At 31.6% G+C, this 27,724-nt stretch overlaps 1 protein-coding gene across 4 annotated transcripts; it reads right to left on the bottom strand.

The window, feature by feature from the left end:
- Nucleotides 1-624: 624 nt before the first annotated feature.
- On the bottom strand, nucleotides 625-27,655 carry LOC148619361 (uncharacterized). Of its 4 annotated transcripts, none has more exons than XR_015921577.1 (10): nucleotides 27,417-27,655; nucleotides 24,942-25,019; nucleotides 19,322-19,414; nucleotides 18,150-18,278; nucleotides 17,828-17,884; nucleotides 15,734-15,796; nucleotides 14,955-15,281; nucleotides 14,676-14,720; nucleotides 14,160-14,372; nucleotides 3,877-4,012 (listed from the first exon to the last, which is right to left on the bottom strand). XR_015921577.1 is itself a non-coding variant. In XM_088579182.1 (9 exons), the coding sequence occupies exons 1-9, from the start codon at nucleotides 27,545-27,547 to the stop codon at nucleotides 3,868-3,870; spliced, it is 1,068 nt and encodes a 355-aa protein (XP_088435308.1). In that variant the 5' UTR covers nucleotides 27,548-27,655; the 3' UTR covers nucleotides 625-3,867. The 4 variants fall into 4 exon arrangements, 2 of the variants coding, with proteins under 2 accessions (XP_088435308.1, XP_088435309.1); XR_015921578.1 differs by having other exon boundaries at nucleotides 14,160-14,360; XM_088579182.1 differs by lacking the exon at nucleotides 14,160-14,372 and having other exon boundaries at nucleotides 625-4,012.
- Between the last annotated feature and the right edge of the window lie 69 nt (nucleotides 27,656-27,724).

Here is a 27,724-nt window from a genome sequence, read left to right as displayed (position 1 = left end):
TTCATGGTTGGTCAGAATTTAGTTTGTGGAGGAATTTCATTGATTTAGGTAAAGCCTCTAAGTTTTCAATAAAAAATTCACATTTTGTTAGAAAACCAAAAAAAATGATACCCCATACAATAACTCATCCACATAGACCTACAACACCATATAGTTAATATTGGATGGCCAAATCAATTTGATGCATCCTGTTATTAAATATTGATTGGTACAAGTTACCTTGGACAAATAACACAGAAAATACAATGTAGAAGTCCAAGGAACTATTAGTAGCCTTAATTTAAAAAAATGCAGACATAAATAACAATGTAACTCCTGATGGATGTATTATTATCCCTGTTAGTCCATTCATATGTCTAGCTGTTCAAACAACAACTCTATCCAATTGATGACAAGAACTCTAAATGCATTTAGAAAACTTGATGTTTGTTTTCATAGAAGAAAGCTTTTTTAATTGTTACATGATTATTTTGTTTTTGGTTTCTAGGTTATGCTGGACTTTGAACAATGAGAAAACAGGGGAAAGGCATTTCTTTATTTGTAAATACCCAAGGCTAATTTGATACCATTTAAGAGTTAATAAAAAAAAATCAGTATTAAATGAACTCCAGTAATAACTACATGTACTACATATAATTTATTAGATTTAATCTTTTAACATTGAATTAGTATCTTATCAGAATTAAGGTTAATGGTTAACTGATTGTCCACTCTGTCATTCTGATAGATGGATTCCATGAAATATAAAGGTGGCATGTTTTAACAACAACAAAGTAATCTAATAAATTCCCTGAAATTGAATGCATTTTCTAAAAAGAGCAGTCACAATCATGATTTTTCTTATTACACATGGCAGTATTCTTATAGGCAACAAACTGATTAAAAAACTTAGAACAATAATTGGTCAATTTTTTTCTGACCATTCACTCCATGCCTTATACAGTTAACACATATCTAAAAAAAAAACCGCATTGTTTCAATCTAGTAATCCTAAATGAGAAAAAAACCTTACTAAATTTTTGTATCTTAATTGACCAGTACAAATTTATTGAAAATATAGAGTTTGTATGAAGGAAGTATTTCCTGTCAATTCAAAAATTCCTGTTCCTCTTGAGTATAAAATTAAAACAATTATAAACAGGAAAAGAGAATACTATATAACATGTGATATCCATAATTATATAGATATTTTTGTATGGATAATGATAACCATGTCTTTATCTAGGCCAAGTTACACCACATCATTCATAAATACAACTGTGCTACATGTACTCACAAGGAATAGGCTTTAACTAGTATTATAATGTGTCATATACATGTATGTCACCCTGCCAAGTACTATAGTGCAAACTATTAACTCCAAAGGTGACCGATCTGAATTGGAACTCGAGAGCCTCTAGCACAAGAAGCAAAGGATCTACCAAGTGTACTTTAATAACTACATTACATAACCCAAGGATGAATGCAATGAGCTTTCATGAAACTATCACAATTTTCCTGACAATTTTATAACTTAAACAACAGATTTAATATATGTTTTAAATGTTAAACCCTTCCATTCTGCTTAATAAACCATATGTTTACTTAAATACCACACTCCATTAGCTGCTATAAAGAAGTACACATAAACTCAGTTGATGGAGTACTTTATTAAACTCTGTTGATGGAGTACTCCTTTAACTCAGTTGTATATTGGTATTTAACTAAGTTGATTGAATACTTCTTAAACTTAGTTGGAGTACTCCTTTAACTTGACTGTTGGAGAACTTCTTATAACTCGTTTGTTGGAGTGCTTCTATAACTCAGTTGATGGAATAGCCTTAAACTCAGTTGGAGAACTCTTCAACTTGGTTTAGAGAGTCCATCAAATTTCATTCAATTCTATACCCTCCTTGTAATGATGTTAGCAATTTTGATGAGAGTTAAGACAAGACATTGCAATTTAATTTTCTACATTGTATGATAAAAATGTCATTGAAGTAATCGGTTTTCATAACATCTTTATGGCTCATTTAAATGAGTACACTGCTTTGGAAATCAGGTGCAACTGCATATAAAATAAAATTGTCAGGGATCAATAATGAGAATTTTTAACTGGCAAGTATTATTGGCTAATAAAACAGTCCTCTTTGGAGCAATGTGAGTATGAAAAAAAAAAAAAAAACTTGGGTAAAAATATCAACATTTTTTTCAATCAATGAGCATGATAACACACGGAAAATTAAACATGGATAGACAAACAAAATTGTGACCTTTCCCTGAAAATCTTGGTAAGTCATACATTCTGGTTTTCTGATAATTCAGCAGTATCTGGAAACAACAGAAACATATAAATAAACTAACAATACAATTCTTTTGAGATATTACAGTCTATTTCTCTCATAATGGTGCTTATTTATCTTTCTCTTACACAGTTCAATGTCTGTCATTACAATACAATTTGAAGAAGAATAAAAATATATGGTTTCTTTGATTTGGCCACTAAAGGCATCCATCATCTTGTTTTTCTATTGGTTGAACTATCAAAATATTTCTTACTGTCTTTGACAGACCAAAACTTCTCTCCATACTGTCAACATCACCACAAAAAAGTATGCCTTTGTACATCAATTCAGTGACAGAAATATTACCATACCAATCAAATAAAGGAAATACCTGTACATGTACGTGTCACATAGAAATGACCACAAGAAGGGCCATAGCAATATATTTAACAAACAACTTTAACTGTTACTTAAGAGTCAAAACAAAAAAAATACAATAAAATTAGCTGAAAATTTATTTTTTAAATTTTAATCTCAGTCAGGAATTTCCAGAGTCACTTTTTCAACCATTATAATGTATGGTTTTTCATTTTCTGGGAAAACATATCTTCCAATAGCACAAGATAGTAAATATGCTGCCCTAAAGTTAAAATGCAATCTTTTCTTAACAAAAAAATTAACACACAGTAGACCTGATATTGTCTATCACAACAAAACATAGTGTTCATAACCCAACTGATTTAACAACTACCGAATATTAAATGTATCATTAACCATTTTTGTCTTTTTTTTAATGGACAATTTGTATCATTAAAATATAATTTAATTTCAGAAATAACACACTTTCTGATTGGATAAAAATTTTGTTCATCACATAAAAGACCAAATTTTGTCATGTGTTTGTGACATCATCAAGCTTTTAATATGATTTAGCATCAAAATTCAATAAGTAAATCATGTTGTTTAGTATGTACCTGGTGATTGAGGTTATTTCTTCATAGACTGAAAAATATAACAGTCATTCCTTATTAATGTTACAAGAAGTTAACCACTTAGCTAGGTATTTAACTGATTCATGACATATTTAACATTTTACTATTTTATTAACAAAGTGCTAGGAAATTTGGCCCTTGTCCTTTTATACATGTTAACTTCATCTCTCATTAATATATATCAACAAAAATAAGAAACCAAGCAAAGGTGTGTTTATTATTTTGTTGAAATCAAATCACTAGAGATGATAAGAAGAGATATACAATTCTCACTCATTGTAACCAAAAGATGTTAATTCTAATATTATTAGTAAATGTAAAACACTACAATACAAATCTGTACCTCTTTTATCTACTACCAATACCTGATTTCTGAATAACTGAAGTGAATTAACATTGAAAATCATTAAATTGAGATCGTCACAATGTAAAAAACATGTACAATAACCCTTATCAAAATAATATATAAATCATTGCATATCAATCTTTATATAAACCAATCTATCACAATAACAACAATGCAACATATCAGCACTGATTCCCTGTTCAAAGTAAATGTCCCATCTCACTTTTCTCAGCTGACATCTCTACACTGATGCCAGTATGAAGAACTACACATCACCATTTATCTCCCCTGAATCACCGTTTTCTTCTCCTGTATCATGATTCATCTCCTCTGATTTATCACCATCTGTAACTTCCATATCATTAGATGCATCTGTAACATTGGATGTATCTACCATCTGTTCCTCAAATCTGAAAAACACCAAAGTCAAATGTTTAAATACAATTAATATTTTCTTTAAAATGAAGTTCTACTTGAACAGTTAGTCACATGAAAATGTTGGTGTGTTTTCTATAGCTGTTTGACAACTATTTGTTACAAGTATTATGGAATGTAAACTACTTTGTCCATAAGAATGCCCAGAATAGCTCCAAGGCAGTGACATAAATCATCCAATTCAAATAGAAAAAATGTTAATACCAATACTCCCACAAAAAATCTAGGTTATAGTAAACTGAAGACCAACAATCATGCATAATTCAATAAAATGAAATAACCATACTTTTGAAATCATAACATAGTGGTTCTTTATACAAGTACAGATAGTGATGAATAATGTATTTCAGTCATTTGGAATTTTTATCTGTTGTTGACAAAATGGATAAAAAATCTCTTTAACCAACATACCAACACGGAGTGTTTCCACCAAAAAAGTAATGTCTTATATAAAGTACAAACATACCCATTTATCAAATCTCTTTTCTATTGTTTAACAACTATTTGGGCCTTAATTCCTTAACAATAAGATCCATAACACCAAAAACTCATTCCAAACCTTCTTGTTATGGCAAGGAATATTTGGACACAATTTCAGAGAGAATCACATATCTATACTCATAATTTTATCCATAAATTCAAAAATGATCTGGGCAATAATCTTAAAAATCAATCTCAACCTCCTTTTGTGGTAAGGAAACTTATGGTACAATTACATAAAAGATCTTTACATTCATATTCATATTATTGTGTGGAAACTAATTGTCCAAGGACATTCACTCTGCCAACAACAACTGCACTGCTATAAAATTATTTGTACGAAAACAAGGGATGCAATGAAATAAGACCTTGTATGATTATGAACAACATTGGAGCCATGCATTTAAAAAATAAACCAAATTATGCAGCTGCATGCACAAGACCATTATAACTTAAAAATTTCATGTGAATACTTGATAAGGGATTCGCTGACGCAGACACAAAGCAGGCAGGTCTACCTAAATAAAAGGATCATTATGAATAACCATGGAAAGATAATGTTTAGATATTATACTACCATGGAACAACAGACTAATTATCCTATTAATTAGCATAAGACATAATGTGGTATACACAGCCAAATGTGCCACATACACAAGCAAATGTGCTGCACATGAGAATCATATGGTTTGTGTCATGATTATCATATAAATCGAGCACCATATGATAATCATATGTTTCGGTTTACATATGATATTCGCATGATTATCATATGATAACCATGTGATAATCATATGCACACCGAAACATATGATTATCATATGGTGTTTGATTTATATGATAATCATATGATTCTCATGTGTGGCACATTTGCCTGTGTAGTACAGTCACTCATGTCAGCTAACAGAAACAACAAAATATAACATTGTAGACTCAACTTAGAGCCTAGAAAATTAAAAAAAGTCTTTGGTAATTATTGAGCAACCCATGCTTATAAAAGTAAATGCTGCACAGAAAATGCCTCTGCACTGCAAGTTTCGAAAGCCTCCCTATACCACACCAACACTATATGCAAAATCTCCAGAAATTACAAAAGCTTATGTTATAAAATAAAATTTTCAAGTTTGAAACTTTCCTAAGAACTTCAATACACTTATATTGAAGATATTGTTAAGAAACCAAATGTCTATATAATGTATACAATGGCAACTGCTATAATATGACTAGAAGTAAATTTTGCATATTAAAGAACTCTAGAAAGTGAAGTCTTTATTCAAATCTCACTGAAATTGCACACAAAATAAACCATCCATACAAAATATAAGTAAAGGATTGGTTGAAGCCCCTAATTCCTAAACTGTTATGTGGTATAATTTCACAGAGATCGGCACACTAATTCTTGCAGAGATCAGGACACTAATTTTCAAATAAACTGTTTGAAAAGCAGCATTCTGACTCCTTTTTTCTTGACTGTTTGGGCCATACCTTCCAAAATTTTTCCTGACCTTCCAAAACCAATCCCAGGGGTTCTTTACTCAATTTATTGTCTGATTACCAAATGTCTTCTAAAGAAGATGACATCAACATTGCCATCAAATTATCACAATTCTTTCGCAGTTGCATTGAAAATGATATGCTATAAAGCAAAATGAGCCGCACATAATAGTCATATGAAGCACGATATGATTGGTATATGAATTGCGCATGATATGATTAACATGTTTTAGTTTATACATATGATCATCATGTAACATGATAATCATATACACATGATAATTATGTGTTTACAAAATGATATAACTGCATATGAGAATGAAGTGTAGATTGATGCACAAATGGACAGCTATAATACACCCATCAAATGATGAATGTATAAAAAGAAAAGTTAAGACAAGCATAAACCATTGAAGATTGCAAAATATTTGTAGTATCTTACCTCAAAAATTACTATAATTAGGTATTTCAATAACAAGTAATTAAAAACTAGTATACCCCTGTAAGTGTCCAACACTGACCAAAACTCATGTACTTAACAAAATTAGTATAATCTGAACTCAAGTCATTAACCAAATTACTGTAAGTATCCACCAACAACAAGAAATAAAATTATCAAATAAATTACAGAAAGTTTCTATCAGTGACCAGATCTCTAGTTATCAACTACTAGTAAATCATAGTAAGTTTCCATCAGTAACCAAAGCTCAAGTTACTTACCAAAAAACTGTAAGTGTAAATAAGTGACCAGAAGTAACAAGCAAATCACTGTTAGTGTCTATCGGTGACAAAACCTCAAGTAACCAAACAAATCATTGTTGGTGTCTATCGGTGACCAAACCTCAAGTAACAAAACAAATCACTGTTAGTGTCTATCGATGACCAAACCTCAAGAAATCTAGCAAATCACTGTTAGTGTCCATTGGTGTCCAGAACTTAAGTAACAAACACACCACTATCAAGTGCCCATTGGTGAGTGTAACTCAAGTAATCTAACAAATCAATGTTAGTGTCCATTGGTGAGTGTAATTCAAGTAAACTAACAAATCAATGTTAGTGTCCATTGGTGACCAGAACTCAAGTAACCTAACAAAACACAGTTAGTGTCCATTGGTGACCAGAACTCAAGTAACCTAACAAAACACAGTTAGTGTCCATTGGTGACCAGAACTCAAGTAACCTAACAAAACACTGTTAGTGTTCATTGGTGACCAAAACTCAAGTAACCTAACAAATCACTGTTAGTGTCCACTGGTGACCAGAACTCAAGTAACCTTACAAATCACAATTAGTGTCCATTGGTGACCAGAACTCAAGTCACCAGTCAAATCACTGTTAGTGTCAATCAATGAATGGAACTCAAGTCACCAATCAAATCACTGTTAGTGTCCATAAGTAACCAGAACTCAAGTTATCAACCAAATCACTGTTAGTGTCATCAGTGACCAGAACTCAAGTCACCAATCAAATCACTGTTAGTGTCCATCAGTGAATGGAACTCAAGTCACCAATCAAATCACTGTTAGAGACCAACAGTGAACAGATCTCAAGTCACTGATCAAATCACTGTTAGTGTCCATCAGTGACCAGAACTCAAGTTATAAATCAAAGTAACGCAAGTGCTATATGATATAAGGAAAAGTTGGAAAAAATATATCTTTTACATAAGCTTTGTTATATTTACTACATAAATAGTTACAATTCATCCTACTGCCAAAACCACAAAAATATTTAAACACAAAAATTGCTTTATAAAAGTTGTTTATAAGATATTTATGAAAAAAACAGAAATTAATTAGAGTATATAAAAAAACCTACATCAAGATCTGTTTCTACATGGTAATGGTCAATGGACAATGGACAACTCATATTTATAGTGTCATGATGAACAAACAGCAACTAATAAGCTAAAGACTCCAAATTGGTAAATGACTTAAGTAAATTAAGAGGGCCTTGAATTCTATCCGACCTTTCATCTTAAACCAGGCTGGAACTTTGTGGTTGTGAAAGTTGCAGATCTTAAGAATGAACTTGGTCTGAACAAAAGTTAATATGGTTATATTGGTTTGGAATGTCTTAATTTTACTACAGTAATTGTGGCTTGGGAAAGACTGTAAACAATATTTACAAACAATAGACTGATGGAACTGTAACCATTTAAATGCATGAAAATAATAGGCAAAAGCTTACTTCATTCAGAAAGCTTAAGACATCTACTTAAATGCTATTGCAAGTAACTACATAAAACAATGCTGTAATACAAGCTCTTAATTGCCACTTATAAAACAAGATGCAATCAAAATTAAAGCACTAAGACATTCAATAGCTGCAAATTCTCAGAAATACCATTCTAGGTACATTTATAACAAGATAAGTTTATATACTGCAAAACAATCCAAGATTATTTTGTAATTACATATAGACTACTTATAATATACAGTTAGTATAAAACATCGGATTTATAAATATAATGCATTTTAACAACATACATTTGACCATGTATACAAATTAATCCCCTTCAAAATAATATGCATCAAATAACGTATCCATATGTCATGCTTTCAATTCGAACAAAAACAATTTAGATAAAGAATACAAATATAATAAAACAAATCAACAAAATTAACAATTTACTTACACACAAATTTATAGCAAAATCAAACTAATTGCTCTACAAAGCACAGCAGAATGTGCTAATCCAGAACATTTTAGGGCAAGTTTGGGCACCATCTCCAGGTTGGCATATCTTTCAATTTACACCTTGACTAAGTTCTTCACTAATTATTGGTTTCTGTCAGAGTATGAATGTGATCACATCAGTATCTAAAATTATTTTGCAGTTCAGTTTTTTTTCCCGATTTCAGACAACTTGAACACTTTTATTTCACTGTTACCAAATAAAATAGATGACTAAAAGATAACTCTTGTTATTGATATAGAAGTTTTAAAAGCTTAAAATAGAAGCAATACAAACTATGTTGACAAATAAACAATTTTTTTAAAATATTTATAAAAAGTAATTAGCTTCGCTTATCCTGGATCTTAATTATACAATGGTAGGACTATAATCTCCAATAACAATACTAGCCTACTTTAAAATGTAAAAATCCTTGAATCAAAATTGCATTACAAATACATTTTTTATTAAAAAAAACTATTATCTATTTAACCATTACACTTATTTAAATGCTGTATTGGCTTCCAGAAATACACCAAAATGTACAAAAAAATAATAATCAATAATCATTCAATAACCTCAAAATCAAGAAGTTAGCTGTTCTTTAAACAGCATATGCAGAAGTTGCAATTTGCAACCATTACAAGCTTTTAAATTAAATAATGTAACAAACTTGTCCACCAAAATATTTTTAAACAGAATTGTGGCATTATTTTAATGATATCAATTTGAAACTTATGCCTCCTTGGGATTTCAATATCACTAGTATTTTATCAAAATATAATTCAGTTTTTGCTTCTTTATCATTTTGGAATGGAAATTGTGAATAATCATATTTTTTACTTTTGAACTTCATTTCCATTTCCATTGTCATTTACATTTATATATGACTTAATATATTTCACAAACAGAATGAAAAAACCCTAAAAAATGACATGATACTGAAAATTTCTACTAGTCCCTTATTAATGCCAAAGTATATATTTACAAACAATTAAATACAGGTATATAATATTATACATGTAATACTAAGCTGATTTCTAAAATTTCCTTAAGTTCATTGATTAAAATAATGACATTTAAAACAATTTCAAAATTTATAAAACTGTTTAAATTTTGGTCAAAGTCCCAATGGTACTAAAGTAAGATTTATGACCAAGTCTAAAATGTACCATGTCTAAAAATACAATGAAAAAAAACACCACACATTGTATAGTTTACCTGCTGAAATACTCAAATAGTTTTAGTGTTTACATAAAAAAAACTAACAATATTTAATGTTTCATCTCTCTCCAAAATCATTGTCCCTACTCAAAACATTGGTGAATAGACTAGATAACCAATAGCAGTAGATTTTAACCAACTAAATACATCTTAAATGTGAATGAACCTAATATATCCATACTTGAATCGTCTTTCCTTTAGCTTTCTCTGTCTTCTAAAATAATAGCTATTTATAAATGAAAGGCCTCAAATCTGTTGTTTATGGGTAAATTGCTGCTTCAAATATCTCATCTTATCCAAACACATCTTTCTTTCCTATTCAGCATTTTTATCTGTAATCTGTATTTCTCCTTTAACTAATGTTATAATCAAGACACTATCTAGATTAGGCCACAAATTTCTGGTATCAAAATAAGCAGAATTGCTCTCTGTATCACAATGGTGGTTTTTCAGCAATGTCAATATTTCCCATAAGTCCTCATTTGACGAAGATGAGAAGCTTAATTCAACTTCAGCCTCATCTATCACTTGATATAGACTATTTAGCCCTGTGCAGGTCCGGGTGTCAAAAGAATAGGCCAGCAGCAGCATTAAGCTTGTCGTAAAAGGCAACTTAATAGTGCTCAGAACCCTGGCCGGGAGCTAGAGCACTCTGCCCACAGAACAATAGGGATGTGTGCCCCAGGTGGTAGAATGGGGTACCCCTGGCATGCTACATGCTGGGGTCGTCAGGCCATAATACGGAAAATCTGACCACAAACCATAGTGGTGTACCGTGTTGGGAAAGTTGCCATGTTCCCTTCACGTTAAAGAACCCTTCTGTGGTACTCTCTTGGAGTAGGAACAATTGGGCTCCGCCACAGGAGGCTAAACTGCCCAACCCTACCCACCTCTCCCTATTTCAAGTGGCAATCAAAATTTGTTGACCAATGGTCCTTGTGTCCCAACCCATTTTCATTACATGATCATTTCATGTTCATTTTATCGTCCATTTCATGTTCATCGCCTGAATATAGCTGAAATATCACTGCTCAGGTGTTACAATCAATCAATCAATCATTTAGACTATTTAACATAATTCTATTCTCTGTTTATCAGTTTTTGAGCTGAAAACTGAAAAAAAAGAGTAAAATACAACTTAAGAGGACAATAAACACTACCTTCTTGTAGAAGAATGTAGACCCATAATGGTCTCTCACACACCTTTAATATGCACTGGAAATGTTTTGAAAATGCTTGTTTCATTCACACTTAAAAAATGTTGGGAATGAGTCCTGAAAATGTTTCAGCTAAAACATTTTTGCTGACTTGGTAAACATTTAACTAAAACTTATTGAAAATGTATCAGAAAAAGCATATCATATGACCCTGGCATTCTTCTCAAAACTAGAAATACTGTGAGCAAGCTCACAAAGAGAATACAGCACACTTCAAATGGACTTAAATATAAAACTCTTGTTGGATTATCTCCCTTTGGAGTCATCCAACAGTAATTATATTCCTTTATGCAAATCTACATATTATACTCAACCATCCTATAAAATTTCATCGAAATCCCTAGAGCAGTTTAGGAGAAGTTTTGATTACAAGGTTTTGATATATAAAACCCTGAATTTGGATTATCTCCCTTTGGAGTCCTCCGACAGTAATTATGTTTCTTCATGCACATCTACATATGATACCCAAATTTCCTATAAAATTTCACCAAAACCCCTTGAGTGTTTAAGGGGAAGTTGCGGTTATAAGAAATGTGGATGGACATATACACGGACAGATGGATAGACAGATGGGGTGATTTACCAAGTGGGTAAACTTACTCATCTGAAATGTGTTCACCAACATGTTTGTTATTTCAAAATGGCATTACTAGAGAATTGCCTGTACGATACATAGTCCCCAGCAAAAATTAAAATGAATGGATTATAACTGAATAAATTAATTAACCATCCAACAAGAATGTCAATTTAAATATACAAGTATTTCATCTGTTGTAGTTCATTTGATGCCTATTGTTTAATTAAAAAAAATCTTATTTATACTAGCATTAAAATTTTTTTTGGCTGACACATTTTCAATATCATACATATTCATTGAGAATTTTTTTTCTAAAGTTTCCTATACCCCCCCAAGCAAAATTTTCATCTAATATCCCCAAGTGTTTTTTGTACAAGTGTGATAAATTAAAAATTTGATCAGGAAAAAGCCACAGCCAAAAACAAATTAATAAGTCCATTAAAAGCATGTCATGTGATGGCTTGATTTTAATGACAAAAGCCTCACGTTTATAGCTACATGTCAAGCTAATAATACAACAAAATCACATGGTTTTTAAAAGTGTTTACATATACCTAGGTTATTCTTTTTACCTAAATACCCCTACAGTTATGATGGTAAATACAGCAAAAGCTTTACATTGAAGGTATATATGGGAAATATTTTTTTATCACAATTTTTTGGGTACATACTCTCAGAGTTCATATGATGTTAGAAATGTGTCCTACAACTCATCTTTTATTCTGAAGAAGATCTGCCTTTAAAACTTTTTCATAATACCATAGAATCAAAATTATCTATAATGAAAAAAAAAATATCAGACAATTCTGAAATTCAATGGGCCATACAAAAAATAACCCATTGGAACTGATCAACATGTTCAACTAATCTTAAACCTATCTCGGTACAATCATCTCAATATCTGCAAGAATATTTAAGACACATTAGAACTTTCATGAAAAGACCTTAATTCTCACCAAAAAAAAATAATTTCTAGGCTATTAAGACTAAAAATATAAGCCAACATGCATCTCGATTGACTGAAAAATGATGTTTACTATTACATGGCATTTTCATTATTCATCTTTTTTGGTTATTTCAATAACAAACAAGTTTAACAAGTATTGACACAGTTATTTCATTATTAGTATTTTGACCAACTAACTACTTATGTAATTTTCATTCATTAATATTCATAAATTAAAGTGTTCCAGCTAGAATATTCAAGCAAGAGAAGCACAGACAAGGAAAAAGCAGCACTTTCATATTATTTTCCAAATATATTTGGTGAAATAAAAATTTACAATATTGTATTTTACTTATTTTTAATTTTCTTTTGATGTAGATTAACAAGGCAAGAGACATAACTCTTGGAATCAGTGATAAGTTTGTATCATATTCAATTTCACCAAAGCCTTTCAAGCTTTCCTTTGAAACAGAATGAAATTAGTCCTAGTTAATTTGATCCTTCCACAAGACTGATGTAAAATGGTGAATATAAACGTGCCAATGATTTGTAAGAGTTGTGTCCCTTACACTAGGTCTACCTCCTTAAACTTCTGGTATTAAAGACAAATCAAAATCAAGAAGTTACTTTCCATTTTCTTTTGAAAAAACAGAGGGCATATAAAAAAAAAAGGATGAGTGCTGTGTCCTTCTATCACAGGCTAGCTGAGACACTGAAATATGCCAGAGTACTAATAGAAACCAAACCATCTATAATTTATCCCATAACAACAAGCAATGATATAAAAATACAGTTGTATACCTTAATATACTATGTTGGCAACAATAAAAAATCGTGGAATATTAAATTCATGCAGACTATGTTGGAATAAACTAACAACAGATACAGTAAAGGGGAAATAAAAAAATATAATTCAACAACATCAAGCTTGGTGTGTGTGTATACAGTATTAGCTTTTAACATCGTGAAGCAAAACAACATTTCTATGAAAATCCAACTGCCAACTTTATAGTGAAAAGTTCAATGTGTTACCGGTAATGTATCAACTATCAAATGACTGACAGAATGCAATTAATGAAGAGAAATTAAAGCTTTTCTGATGAAATTCTTGGCTACATTCCTATTCTAGTTCTTTCTAACTAAATAAAACATGTCTAGTATGAAAGTTATCTTTTATTTTTTTTTTCAAATTTTCATGAAAATCCTCCAAAATTTTAACTTAAAAATGCTTCTGTTTCTAGTTGCTCTCTTGAAAAACTGAATAGGAATATAGCAATTCATCAAACTAAGAAATAAGTGAAAAGGTGTCAAAAAACAATGTTTTTCAAAAGAGGAAAGAAATGTGCTGAGATATACTTCTTAATAAGGAAATATTGTGCCAAGCTAAAAAGTTGGTGTGCAAAAGGCTAAAGTTGACATATAGATTTCCATCAGTATATAAAGGGTTTACTAGCCAGAAAAAATGTTAGTAAAAACAATGTTAGTTTCTCCGACCAGTGCTACTCACATTGAAAATATAAGTAAAGAAATCTTTCCAAGATTTGGCATTTTGCCAACAGCACGAGTAGTGTGGTTGTGGTGGTATTGGGTATGTTTAAGAGACAATGGATTATCTCCCCCTGGTCTGTGACATGAGTTATTGTTCCTGAGTAGCTGCCATTGAGTATGCAACTGAGTAGTAGTTTTTCAAGTGGGTGAGTTCGAATTCCTTGGAGTAAAGCTAAATGTTGATAGACCAGTTATAACAAATAACATAATAAAAATTACAATTATATACCTTAAGTTAAAAACTTGTCCATAGAAAAACAGAAGAAAGTAAGAGAGTTTTATTATAGTTACTCCTGAATTTATTTTATACTTGACATACACATATTAAGAAACACAGATACAGTATAGTATAAGCTGTTTAACACTAAAAAAATCAGGTTTTTGGGAGAATGTGTATTTTCTGGTGATTTTTTTTTCATCCATCAGTTTTATAAACAACTGTACTGTTTTTATGAAACACTTGGTAGAAACTTACTCTCGATGGTCCTGGTCAACAGAATCTTCTTCTGGTCTTGTATCACTGTTAAATAAAGCATATGTCATTACATGGCATCCATGGCATCCAACATCAGTAACTTCACCAATGCTATATGACCAATTCAATCCAATGCTGAATATGAATTATGTTGCCACTTTTACTGTGATGAAAACAGAGGCCCTAGATTACCCCTTAAACTATAGTTCCTGAGAAAGTGTTAAGATAACAAGACAAAAGATTTTAAGCATAAAAATTAAAGGAATACTTTAAACAAACCTATTTGAAGATTGGTCTAGTTTGGTGGGTGACTTTGAGCTATCTACATTATTGTGTTCTGTTGATCCACTTCTTTCCAGGGATTTACTTCGTGATCTACTTTTTTCTCTAGACTGGTACCTCTTCTTTTCAGGAGTTCCACTTTTTTCTCTAGACTGGGACCTCTTCTTTTCAGGAGTTCCACTTTTTTCTCTAGACTGGGACCTCTTCTTTTCAGAAGTTCCACCTTTTTCTTTTTCTACAGACTTTGACCTCTGTGGAGAACCAGATCGCCTTGACGATTTTCTCCTAGGAGATCTGGAATTGGATTTTGATTTTGATTTATGTCTGAAAAGAAAAAAAAAACGTTTTTAGTAACGGAAAATTTAAAAACTTGGTCACAATATTTATCACTTACATTAAAAGACAATATTAAGACTAAATACATTGCATGAAACAAATCCACAGTTTTTTTTTTCACTAGAGAATTTAAAATTCCATAAATTGCTCTTACCTCAACGGCATTAAAAAACAGTAATTTAAATGTCTAATGTCAACAACCTTTAACATGATCTAATATAGAGCCTTGTGGTGCTAAACTTATTCTCCTATCAATTTAGAAACTGTATGGCATTCTGGGATTGCTATTGTTAGTGACGGTTTTGATTGATCAAGGTGTAGTTTACTAATAAGTTGCAACATTGTTTATGAGGACTGAATTGGTCCATTAACAAATGACATTTTATTCAGAATTTCATGATAGTTACTCTGTAGTTAAAAAGATATAGAAAACAATTTACCTTGACTTGCTACTTATGTCCTTTGACCTTTTCCTGTCCCTTGATCTTGATCTTGAGTGTGTCCTAATCAAATATTTTAAAAAAATTTAAATTTTAAATGGCAAACCAATAAAACAGTACAAAAATTGACAGAAATAGCCTGTCCAGTTTCTATCACACTTAATCTGGCTCTATACTTCATAAGCTTGAATTGCTCTTCTGAAATTGTATATAATAAGCAAGTAAATGACACATTGTGTTTTGTTGAGGATGACCATCTTTATTTCATATTATATTTACCAACAGGAGTCTTACAAAACTAACAAGAGTCTCCAAAGAGCCTGAATCACTCACCTGGTTAAATTTTTCCATTCAAGGGCAATAAATTTAACAAGATGTTGTCCAACAATTTTGACTCAAAAATACTTTGGCAGGACTTTTCATAAGGATCATTTCAGCAGCTGAAAGTTTCTTTCTATCTATTTATGTTCTTTGTTGTGTATGTCTGTTTTTCATATCTGGTCTTTGTCCCTGATTTGCATTCTTTTGATTACTGCGATAACCATAGTTCCCTTGATTATTCTATCATACGCTCCCGAAGGAAGCGTTTATGGTTGTATTATCAACTTGGTTCTGTATACTTATGGCAAGAAAAAGCATCAATATCCGGTTTGTGCCTGAATTTTCAGGAGCTGAAAAACAGCATAATGGCAGCTTCATTTGCGTATACTTGTAAATGTGTGATTGAGAGCCAAACCAGTCTCGAAAAATATTTGCTAGTTTCGATAATTAAATACAAATCGAATCATAGATTTTCCAAGATAGGGTTGGCATTAAAGTCTGCAGTATGGCGTCCAGATTTTTCCGAAAATTATATAATCAATATTACCCATAATTTTCGGGTCGTAGAAATTGTGAAAAAAAACACGAACCAAAACGAAAAGAAAATAATCAATAAAAGAAAGAATCAAAACGAATCAATTCGAGAAAATGAATCAAATCGTTATAAAAACATAATTTAACCATACAAAATGGAACAGAATGAAGCGAAACTAAATGCAACAAAAGAAATCTTTGAAGACATTTCGCAAATATAAGAACCATAATGTTAACCAGTGCCGGACAATTCGACCCAAAGACATTTCCGACCATGACAACCAATAATTCCTTATGAATGTCGGACATTTCGCCAAATAGATATATCAGACCACGACAATCAGTAAAATGCTTTAGGACAAATATATATCATTACAAAATTTGCCATACTTGAAGGTTATAAGTATAAAATATCAAATCAGAGCTGACAAAAATTATCAAAGTTGTTTTTAATTAATGTTTCTTCAGAAGCGTTAATAAGTTTCACCTTCAGTTTTCACCTATTAGTTTTCATGATGTTGACTAAAAACTGTAAAAAAAAATGTCTATTTTTCACATTTCAAGGGCAATAACTCATACAGAGAGTTGTCCGACACCTTTTATCCCTGAAGACTTTTGTAGGCCTTAAAATAAGGACCATTTCAGCAACTGAAAGAATTTAGCTAAACCTAAAGGTTTTGGAGATATAACATGCAAAAAACTATTGTCTAACCTATATGTTCTATTTTTAGTAATGACAGCCATGTTTTCACACAGATCATAAATCCCCATGTCAGTTCTATGCAGGATACCCAAAGGAACATTCATAGCAAGTTTGGTTCCAATTGGTCAAGTAGTTTCAGAGGAGAAGAGTTTTGAAAAATTGTAAACATCTGACGATGACTGACACCAAGTGATGGCAATAGCCCACAAGGCCTTCAGCCTGGTGAGCTGAAAATGGACAGGTACAACTCATCATGTCTGAGCATTTAAACTTGACAAATTCATTCATCAGAAAGTTTTGGTTCTGTAGAAAAAATACACTAAATGATATCTCGTTACAATGTTTTATCGTTAATATAAGGTCCAACTGCCCAGTAAAAAAACAAATAATATCAGTTTTTTTTAGCACAAATTAATAGATGGTCATATAACCTTTCTAGTATTTTATGTATGTGAGTCATTTCAAACTATTCTTGGTATGGAATAGACTGTTATCTTTCATGACTAGTATGATCGTACTACGCCTATATGAAATACCTTTTACGTTTACTGCTGGACTTTGATGCCCCTCTATCTCTAGATGAACTTCTTGACCTGAGAGAGAAAAGTTAACAAAAAAGTTACTTTAACATATTGAAAATTTAGAATAAAAAAGAAAAGAATGTATTTTGTTTGTCTACTTGGAAAACTGCAAAGTTTAGAAAAAAAAAGTCATTATGTTAGAACAACAGTTTTGTTTCTTGTCCTAGATTTTTGAATTCCTTAACAAAATGTTGTGTAACTCAAAAACCTTTCAAAGCAAAAATAAGCAAGTTAGGGAAAATGTAATAATCTAAAGTAAAATGGATATTAAATGAACCTGTGTCTTGATGTAGACCTTGACCTTTTGTCTGATCTCCTTCTTGATCCTGACCTTGACCTAGACCGTTGTCTTCTAGACCTTGACCTTGAACGTGATCTACTAAACGATCTAGATGATCTTGATGGTCTAAAAAGAAAAGAAAAAAACATTGTAAAATCACAGATTTTCAAAATAGAAAGGGGTCTTATAGTATAAATAAACAGTTTTGACATCAATCAAAAGAAACAATTCACCAAAGTTTGTGTGAACAATAGACAGACACAGGTGTACAATACATGTAATACGTTTCATCTTAAAAGACTAGTGTATAAAAATTAAGTCCCTACCAAGTATGCATGAATGTAAGTACCAATCCATATGAAAATAAAACCATGCAAATGGTAAAGTGACAAAAGGTGAAGAAAACCCCATCGATACAAATTAATATACATTATAATTCAACATTACTAATGCTATACGGTAGTTCATTTTGTTTACAAATCTGTATTTTTGAGAAAACCATACATTCATAACAAAACCAAATCAAAGCACCAAAGGTGCTGAAACTCAGAAGTCGCTTGGCGTGCAACCTGCACAATACGTTCCCGATGTTTATTTTTTAAGCAATGTGCTAGAGTGCCGGTCATGACATGGACCAAGGTTTGAGACTGTTTTGGTAACAAAAGAAAGATGTACACAAATATCATGATTATTGCATTTGTTTACGTTCTTGAGACCTTAAACTTGAAAAAAATGTAGCTGATGATGTTGAATGTGACGCTTCTTGATAAAATGATTTTGATTATAATACTATCCATGGAGCATAGTTAAAATCCAACACCACCTGAAGAGAGACAACTCCAATTAAATTGTATTGGCTTTTAACTAGACTGGTTCCCAATATTCAGTAGTCCCGGGAACCAGGATAGCTTTTAACTATCTTCTTTGAAATTACTACGCGGCCAAGCGGCAAAAAATAGTTTGGCATCTCAATTTACCAGTAAAGTATGATAAAAACAAAATAAAAATCTCAACTAACTAAAAATGTATACACAATCACATTCTTTTAAAAATACTTTTACCATATTTTCAAAAGTCAGAAATGATTTCCATTGCTCAAAAATTGCTCCTTTATTCACATAGTTATAACAGAAAAAGAACTGAGCAAAATAATGTTCAAAATAATAGACCTGTATACAGGTGGGGGTCTCCTCCTTCTGTCTCGTCTGTGTTCCTCGTATGGCACAGCATGCTCAACTCTTACTCTCCTTCCACATAATATTCTGAAAAAAATTTGAACAGACTACATGTCATGACAAATCTATCATTTTTTGCCTTTCAAGGGCAATTACTATAATAAAGAGTCGTCCAACAACTTGGATTTCCACAAACTTTAGTAGGCCTTATTACAATGATCATTTCAGCAATTAAAAGAGTAATCAAGGGAACCAAGGTTCTAAAGGTAATCAAAAGAATGTAATCCAGGGACAGAGACCAGACATGGAAAACAAACAAAGAACATGAAGTAACTAAAATAATACATACAAATTAACAAAAGTATATAAACAACTTGGACTCTACTAAAAACTGGGAGCATAGACCAGGTGCACCAGTAGGATAAATGTCTTGGCTTTTCTAAAAACACCCGCTGAGATGCTAAAAAAAAAGTCAAATCAGGGGTAGACGAAAGAGGAAAGGAAAACTATGACAAGTTGAACAAGTCAGTTTTCATGGTACAGATGGATACACTGTAAAGATCCACTAGTTCATGATGACAACCATAAGACTTCAATCTTGTAGCAAAATAACCCTGTTCAAGAAGCCTAATTGTAAGAAGTCTAGCATGATTCAAAAGTCTGTGTAATAACAGCAAGCTCTGGCATAATGAAGGAGTTGTGATATGAAAACTCCATACACATGTGCTGAAGGGATGTTGCGAAAGATGAAAGGAAAGTTGACAATTTTGAATGAAAAGTCATCATGTTTGTCGTAAAGTCAATAGTTTTCCTTTACCATTGATCTCTAAGTGTAGGTCAAGATATGAGGCTGACTGTACAGTCTGTAGTATCCTTTATCTCAAGTTCTTTGGGGTAGATGTGATGTAGAAAGTTTCTTTCTATCTATCATAATTTTTAAAAAATTGGCTCAAAACTGTAAAAAAAAAAAAAACATTTTTCACCTTTCATGGGCATTTAGTAACAAGGAGTCATCCAACAACTTTGACCTAATGCAGACTTTTAGAAATAAATACAGTTTGGCTAAACCTAACAGTTTTGGAAATATAGGCAAAAAACTTGTCTGATCTCTATGTTCTATTTTTAGTAATGGTAACAGATAAAAAAATCCCCACATCAGTTCTATGCTGAATACCCTAAAAAACATTCATAAAGTTTGGTTCTAATTGGTCAAGTAGTTTCAGAGGAAAAGAGTTTTGAAAGATTGTTAATGACGAAGGACAATGATGACAACAGACACCAAGTGATGGCAATAGCTCACATGGCCTTTGGTCAAGTGAGCTAAAAAGCGATGCCCCACACTCCTCAGGGACACAATGGTTTAGCCAAAACACCCAAAACTACCCTGGAAACATCTTTAAATCTAGGAAACACAGATGAAGCTCCTTCTCATGAGAGATTTGTCATCTGACACTAAGGGAACATCATGAATAAACAATGTTTCACTGTACTGCTAAGTAAATTTTTTATCAATCCTCCATAAAAACAGGCATGTGCATGAAAAAATATTATCAGGTAAACGTTGACATATCACACAAGTTGCTGCAGGTGTTTTCCCATGAAAAATTGGAATTTTTCAAAAAATTAATAATGGAAACATGTATATACACATTCCCAAAGTTTCAATATAATTGGTGAAAGTGTTTTTTGAGTTATTGTGCCAAAGCTGGAAACATCATCCACTTGTATATATATAAATTTCAATTACTCAAAAACACAATATTGGAATTTAAAAAAAAAGCTCACAGAAAGACATTTGTTACCATGAAAGGAATTTCTAAAAAATGCTTAAAGAAAGACTCAATGTTTGGTTGAAGCTGTTTAATATGATGTTGGCAATGATGGAATATACATTGTCACTCTTTAATTAGTTTACTTGGATAATTAAAGTTTGTTCTTCTCTTGTGTTTTAACAATTTATCATTCAAACAGTGAATATTCACAGAAATAACAAAACAGAAAATCTATAAGGAAGACAATATACTTGGTTATTATATAACATGTACCAGAATCCTGACTAACCATAAAATGAATGAGTAGTATTTTGATCATATCAGTTTGTAATAGTGCAGGTATAATGGGCTATCATACATTTGTAATTTATTACCTAATTATAAGGTTTTATCTTGTTTATTAAATATACACATATTTTTCTTTATTTTCAAAATTTACTCAGGACAGGACGATCTGTTGCACTGTCGATGTACTACTGCACAATGCAAAAGTCTCCTTGAGGAGTCTATTGCACTGACCCCATAATGACCTTTATCTAAGCCTTTTGATTGGTTGAACTTTTTTAAGCACTTCATTGAATTGGAATTTACACACAAAAAACTAGTGTGTAAAAACATAGATGTGACTCTCGTCTGCCAATTCGTAAACATGGAGCGGTCAATTTCCTATTCCTGGTCAAATGGTTGTCTCTTTGACAAATTCCCCATTTCCATTCTTTATTATATCTCATAGACAAATTAGGTAATAAAACGTTGGCCTCATGCAATAGAACACTTGATCATTCTCAGTACCTCAGGACAAATATTCTGGTCTATTGCATCCAACCCATTTAATAACTGTATAATATTCATTGGTACAGATGTCTATTGAACACTGATTAAAGTCCGTCTTACACATACTTAGATAAGTATACAGAGTTCACTTTAAGTTAATCTTTCACTTGAATGATGTAATATGTATCTACAAGTACTCTTAGAATTATCTTATCACAGTCTGTTCACTTTGCCACATTGTTTAGTTCAGTCATGTTACTACATTATAAAACAGTAACAGTATACATTGTAGTTTATTTCATTTCATAAAATTATTTTTAAAAGAACCAACAAAGTTTTATGAAATTCAATTCAGTACAAGTTTTAAGGAGTTGCACTAAAACCTTCTTCTTCCTTGGTAAGTTTCATGAAAATTCAAAGTTGAAAGGGCAACAACTCCTTCCAACTTCAGCAGATAAAAAATTACTGATAATATGCACAACTGCATATTATATCCTAACTACCAACAAAGTTTCAAGAAAATCAGATCATTACCAGTTTCAAGGAGTTGCACTTTTAAACTTTCTTCCTTGGTAAATTTTGTGAAATTTAAAAGTCGAAAAATGCATTACTCCTACAAACTTCAGCAGAACAAATATTATTGATGATATGCATAATTACACATATTTTTCTTTATTTTCAAAATTTACTCAGGACAGGACGATCTGTTGCACTGTCGATGTACTACTGCACAATGCAAAAGTCTCCTTGAGGAGTCTATTGCACTGACCCCATAATGACCTTTATCTAAGCCTTTTGATTGGTTGAACTTTTTTAAGCATTTCATTGAATTGGAATTTACACACAAAAAACTAGTGTATAAAAACATAGATGTGACTCTTGTCTGCCAATTCGTAAACATGGAGCGGTCAATTTCCTATTCCTGGTCAAATGGTTGTCTCTTTGACAAATTCCCCATTTCCATTCTTTATCATATCTCATAGACAAATTAGGTAATAAAACGTTGGCCTCATGCAATAGAACACTTGATCATTCTCAGTACCTCAGGACAAATATTCTGGTCTATTGCATCCAACCCATTTAATAACTGTATAATATTCATTGGTACAGATGTCTATTGAACACTGATTAAAGTCCTTCCAATATGATGATATGCATAATTACGTATTATATCCTAAAATGTATCTACCTACAAAGTTTCATGAAATTAGATTCAGAAGTATTCGAAAAGTTGCACTTTCAATCTGCTTCAGTTATTTATTTCTTAGACTTGCTACAAGTCCCTCTTTATTATATATATGCCAATGAAAAAAAAAGAAACTGTGCATTCCCTTTTATTCAAAACATTGTAGTAACAAAACTTCTAATGCCCATAAAATTGCAGACATTCACTTGAATTTTTTACACAATGCCAAAGTAATGGTGTAGATCATTTTTCAACAAAAATGTTTAAAAAATCCAATTTCTGAGATTAAAAAGAATAACACTTCTTTAACAAAACACTGAAAAAAGTTGATTTTATTGCAAAATTCATAGTGTAAACTCTCCACAGAAGGATGATCAAATCTTTTCATCAGAAATCATAATCACAATCAGATACATGTATTTAAAAGTGTACACTTTTTCCAAGATCAGATACGTGAATTCACGTTTTTCAGCACCTATCTTGTTTTGTTAAGAATTTTTTTTCCGATTCCTAATCATGAAAATTTTAATTAGGGTGTTTTGGAAAGAGAAATCAATGTGATTATTTTGAAAGGTGTGCACATTTTCTGTTTTTCCATTAGTATATGACACAAAATTAATGTACTTAACCTCTCTGATAATGCATCTACTAACTGCTCCCACAATAATTAGTAAATAATGCTTTCATAGATATAAACTTTTTCGTATATTCTTAAATATAAGTGAGGGACTTGTAGCAAGCCTACATGTACATGTTTCCTATAAACTCAAAGTTCAAAGGGGCATTCCTCCCACAAAATTCAGCAGATAAAAAAATCCTTATAAATTGCACATTTACGTATCGTGTCCTAATTCAAACTTCCTGCTAAGTTTCATAAAATTTGGTTGGGTAATTTCCAATAAGTTGCACTTATAAAGGTGTGGCCAACAGACAGACTGACAGGACAAAAACAATATGTCTCCAACCAAAGACATAATTGTAGATACATGTATTTTATTCCTGGAATAAGAAATGAATGCATCAACAGAATCAATCTTTTTTATCAAAGGATAGTATACTAGTAGTTTATCGGCCCTTTAACTTTACTGCTTCATGACTTCACAAGGAAGTTTACCCTTAAATCAATAATCAACAGATGATGCTTTAAAAAGAAAACAAAGAGAAATAAGGTAAAATATATGTACATTGTATTACAGTAAAAAAGATAAAAGCATTGAATTCAAGCTGTTGTACCTTAATCACAATGCTTTTATACAAGATCTGAACAATCTATAAACTTAAATTTATAAAATGTATAATAAATGGAGCTCATGTGTATTAGGACTATCAGGAAAATTTAAACTAAAGTCAGTGCTTGCCTTAAGCCACTAGCCCGAAGCCCAGGTCTAGTAAAAATTGATTTGGACTAGTGAAATATGAGTACATTTCTTGTTTTGGGCTTGTTGAATCTTATACAGTCCTCTATTATTTGAGCTAGTCATTGAGAATTTTGAAGGAAAAGATTGAAAGAAGTCTGAATGTGCCTTCGAAACAAACCAGTCAAAAACTTTAGAAAAAATAAAAAGTTTGACCCTATTTTTTAAAGCTTTTAGAGCAGGTTAGCAGAAACACAGGAATAATTCTCCTTTGCCTAAGTTGCCTAGATTTCCAACTACAAACTAACCTGCACAATAGGAATGTTCACAAAATGTGGAGTTCATTATTTAGTATGAATGGTCCTCAGTGATTATCCATGAATAGATGGTCACAAACCTTAGTTTTCAACATTATGAATGTTACCGTAATTTTTATACTAATTGTAACAGAACTCAATAATTTTTTAGCAACTTTTCACCCATTAACTATTGCAGATGTTTTAAAATATAAAAGTAGCTTTGTTTACCTTCCATGAAGTTTGTGGACACACTTCTCAGCATCATCTGCATATTTATATACTAAGAATGCAAATCCTGGTGGATTTCTGAAAAGCAAGACATATGATATATTGACAGAAAAGAAATGGTTTGATATCAGAGTACAGCAACCTACAAGTACAAATACACTGAAGAGAGTTTTATCGAGGGTATCTTAACTTGGGAAATGATCTGAGATCAGAATCTAAAAATGAAACAGAAAATTGGTTTTCCTGTTAACCTTTTAAGCTGGTTCCAAATTTTGAGTCAAAATTAGAAAATCTATCATTTCAACACAATCAGTAATTAGTCAGTAGGACAGCTAATGACTCTCTTATAAATCTGTCAAATGCAGAAGTTTAATTATTTTATCGTAAGGTTTGTAAGAAGAGGCCCAGGTTGTATCATCATAAATGTAGAAGCCTCACGTGATGCAAACAAAGTCAGGAACAAATATTTTTTTACTGATTCTGTTTTACACTTGAAGCTGATTATTTTTGCATAATTAGACTCTGCTTCATTCATGACATACATCATCAAATGTAACATGTTTTTTTTTTCTGTCAGTAATGTTTTTAGATTTAAGAGTAGCAACTAATTTTTCATCTTCTAAAGAAAATCTATTAATTTCTAAGGCATGTTAATTTCATGTATTGTTTTTTTTTTTGTAATGGAAAATTGTCCAAATTAAATTAATCATTTCTACATATTGTTGAAACTTAACAGTAAACAAGAATATTGAATCATTGAAGTAATAGTACTTGTATTAGGAGAAAAACACTGAAAACTCTTAAGTCCCTGTATTATCAGGATAAAAGAGACTTAATAATGCTGTTGCTGACACATTTAACTTGTTAGTGGTATTGTGTCATAAAACCAAGTTTCATTATTAAGAATGCATCATTACATATGTTTAATTAGCTGACACTATTTTGAAAGAGATATATTATACCATTCCCAATTACAAATGTATATCAGGAATACAATTTAGTGGATATCCTAGTCAATACAACAGGGCTAGACAGATTTTTATTTTTCTAGCCCTGAAAAAAAATACCTAGACCAACAACTGCAGTGACAGTTGTGAAGTGATCCAATTTAGATTTTGTGGGGTCTAGGGGCATGCCCCAGGAAAATTGTGCAAAAATCTTGCATTCTGAATACATTCTAAGAATGTTTAATATGGTTGAAATCAATCTGAAATGTGAAAAATTTGTATCATGAAAATAAAATAATAAAATAAAATAAGTTGACTTAGCAAATCCCTAGCCTTGGGCTACCAGACCTATAATAATTAAGAACATTGTTATTGCCTGTGTACATACATTGTATACACTTTCAAACTAAAACTTAGTCACAGGAATATCATGTGAAATTTACAGAACATTCTTCTTCCATGAAATGATTTTAAATTGCAATGTATCTCCACCTTATTAGCTTGTAAAATAGTTCACATGGCAACAACTTGTGGCTTAAAAACCTTCATAATTGTGCCTACAATGTCTAAAAATAAATTACACTGATGAGTTAACTTTGATATTTTACACAGCTATGAAGAACCAACTCTTCACCTCAGAAGAAATTATGTATTTCTGTACCCCAAGCATACCCTATGTTTGTCAAAGAGTAATCAAGGGAACCAAGGTTATAGTGGTAATCAAAAGAATGTAATCCAGGGACAAAGACCGGACATGGAAAACAGACATACCCAACAAAGAACATGAAGTAACTAAAATCATACATACAAAGTAACAAAAGCAAATGAGCAACTCGGACTCCACTAAAAACTGGGAGCATGGACCAGGTGCACCGGTAGGGTAAGCTCAGTAGAGATTATGTTTATTATTATGTATTTCATGCTGACTCTAAATAAAACTTATTTATTTATTTATAAAAAATATCAAATATAACATTTCGTTTAGTTTCTAAAGATGAGCTATTTATCATGTTTAAGTTCTCATAATGTACACTACTGTCAACACAAATTTTAATTTCTCCACTCTCCACAGTGGAGATATTTTGAGTGGAGTCAGTGTCTCCACTCTCCACAGTGGAGTCACCATTTCCAAAATTGTCTGTAATTAACTTCTCCTGTCTTTATGCCAAGATATATTTTATGGTTCTAGTAGTTTAATAACATTTCTGTAAAGGGTAAAAAAAATATTGAAAACTATTGAAATTTGGCAATTTTATCCTGGTTTCTACTTTGGTGGAGTCACAGTGGAGGACATGAGTAATTCCACTGTGAAGAGTGGAGAAATTAAAATTTTGGTTGATAGTAGTGTATGATATATACAGTTGAGGAAGTTTTAAACCAGGAAGGAGAATCTTAACATATACCAATTAATTGTCCATTTATTGAAAATTGTCAATTGAATTTTTATTTTCTTCCATGATCAAATTTCCACCGTAGATTGATACAAGAAATGCTATTTTACAAAAAAAAACGGATAGAATATACATACCTTGCAACCCACACGTCTAAAATAGGCCCAAAATTTTGGAATTCACGCTCAATTTCATACTTTCCAACACGACTACCTAGGTCGCCAACAAAAACACGATATCCTCCCCTGCTTGAATCGTATATTGCCATTTTTAAATTTATCTAATATGAAGACAAAACGTGTCTTCTTATCTGTGGCGTGAGGTGGGTTGCGGTTTATTGATGTTAGACTGGTACCTAAGAAATCTACCGACAGGGTACCTGTCTTTAAATTATTTAAAATTTAGATCCTGCATTTTCGAATCCCTACCAACACTCCCGGGTCGG

The sequence above is a fragment of the Perna viridis genome, chromosome 4, assembly GCF_037379345.1.
Source record: "Perna viridis isolate PV_CMFRI_1.1 ecotype Kerala chromosome 4, ASM3737934v1, whole genome shotgun sequence".
Taxonomy (NCBI): Eukaryota; Metazoa; Mollusca; class Bivalvia; order Mytilida; family Mytilidae; genus Perna; species Perna viridis.
This window is presented reverse-complemented; position numbering and strand designations above follow the sequence as displayed.

Bases quoted from the DNA above. Each gene is read 5' to 3' on its own strand.
- LOC148619361 (XM_088579182.1), bottom strand. From the start codon at position 27,547: ATGGCAATATACGATTCAAGCAGGGGAGGATATCGTGTTTTTGTTGGC. The intron at 17,885-18,149 runs GTTCATTTAATA...TTTCTCTCTCAG, and splicing joins AGGTCTACATCAAGACACAG to GTCAAGAAGTTCATCTAGAG. The intron at 15,282-15,733 runs GTAAATTGTTTT...TTTTCTTTTCAG, and splicing joins GACATAAGTAGCAAGTCAAG to ACATAAATCAAAATCAAAAT.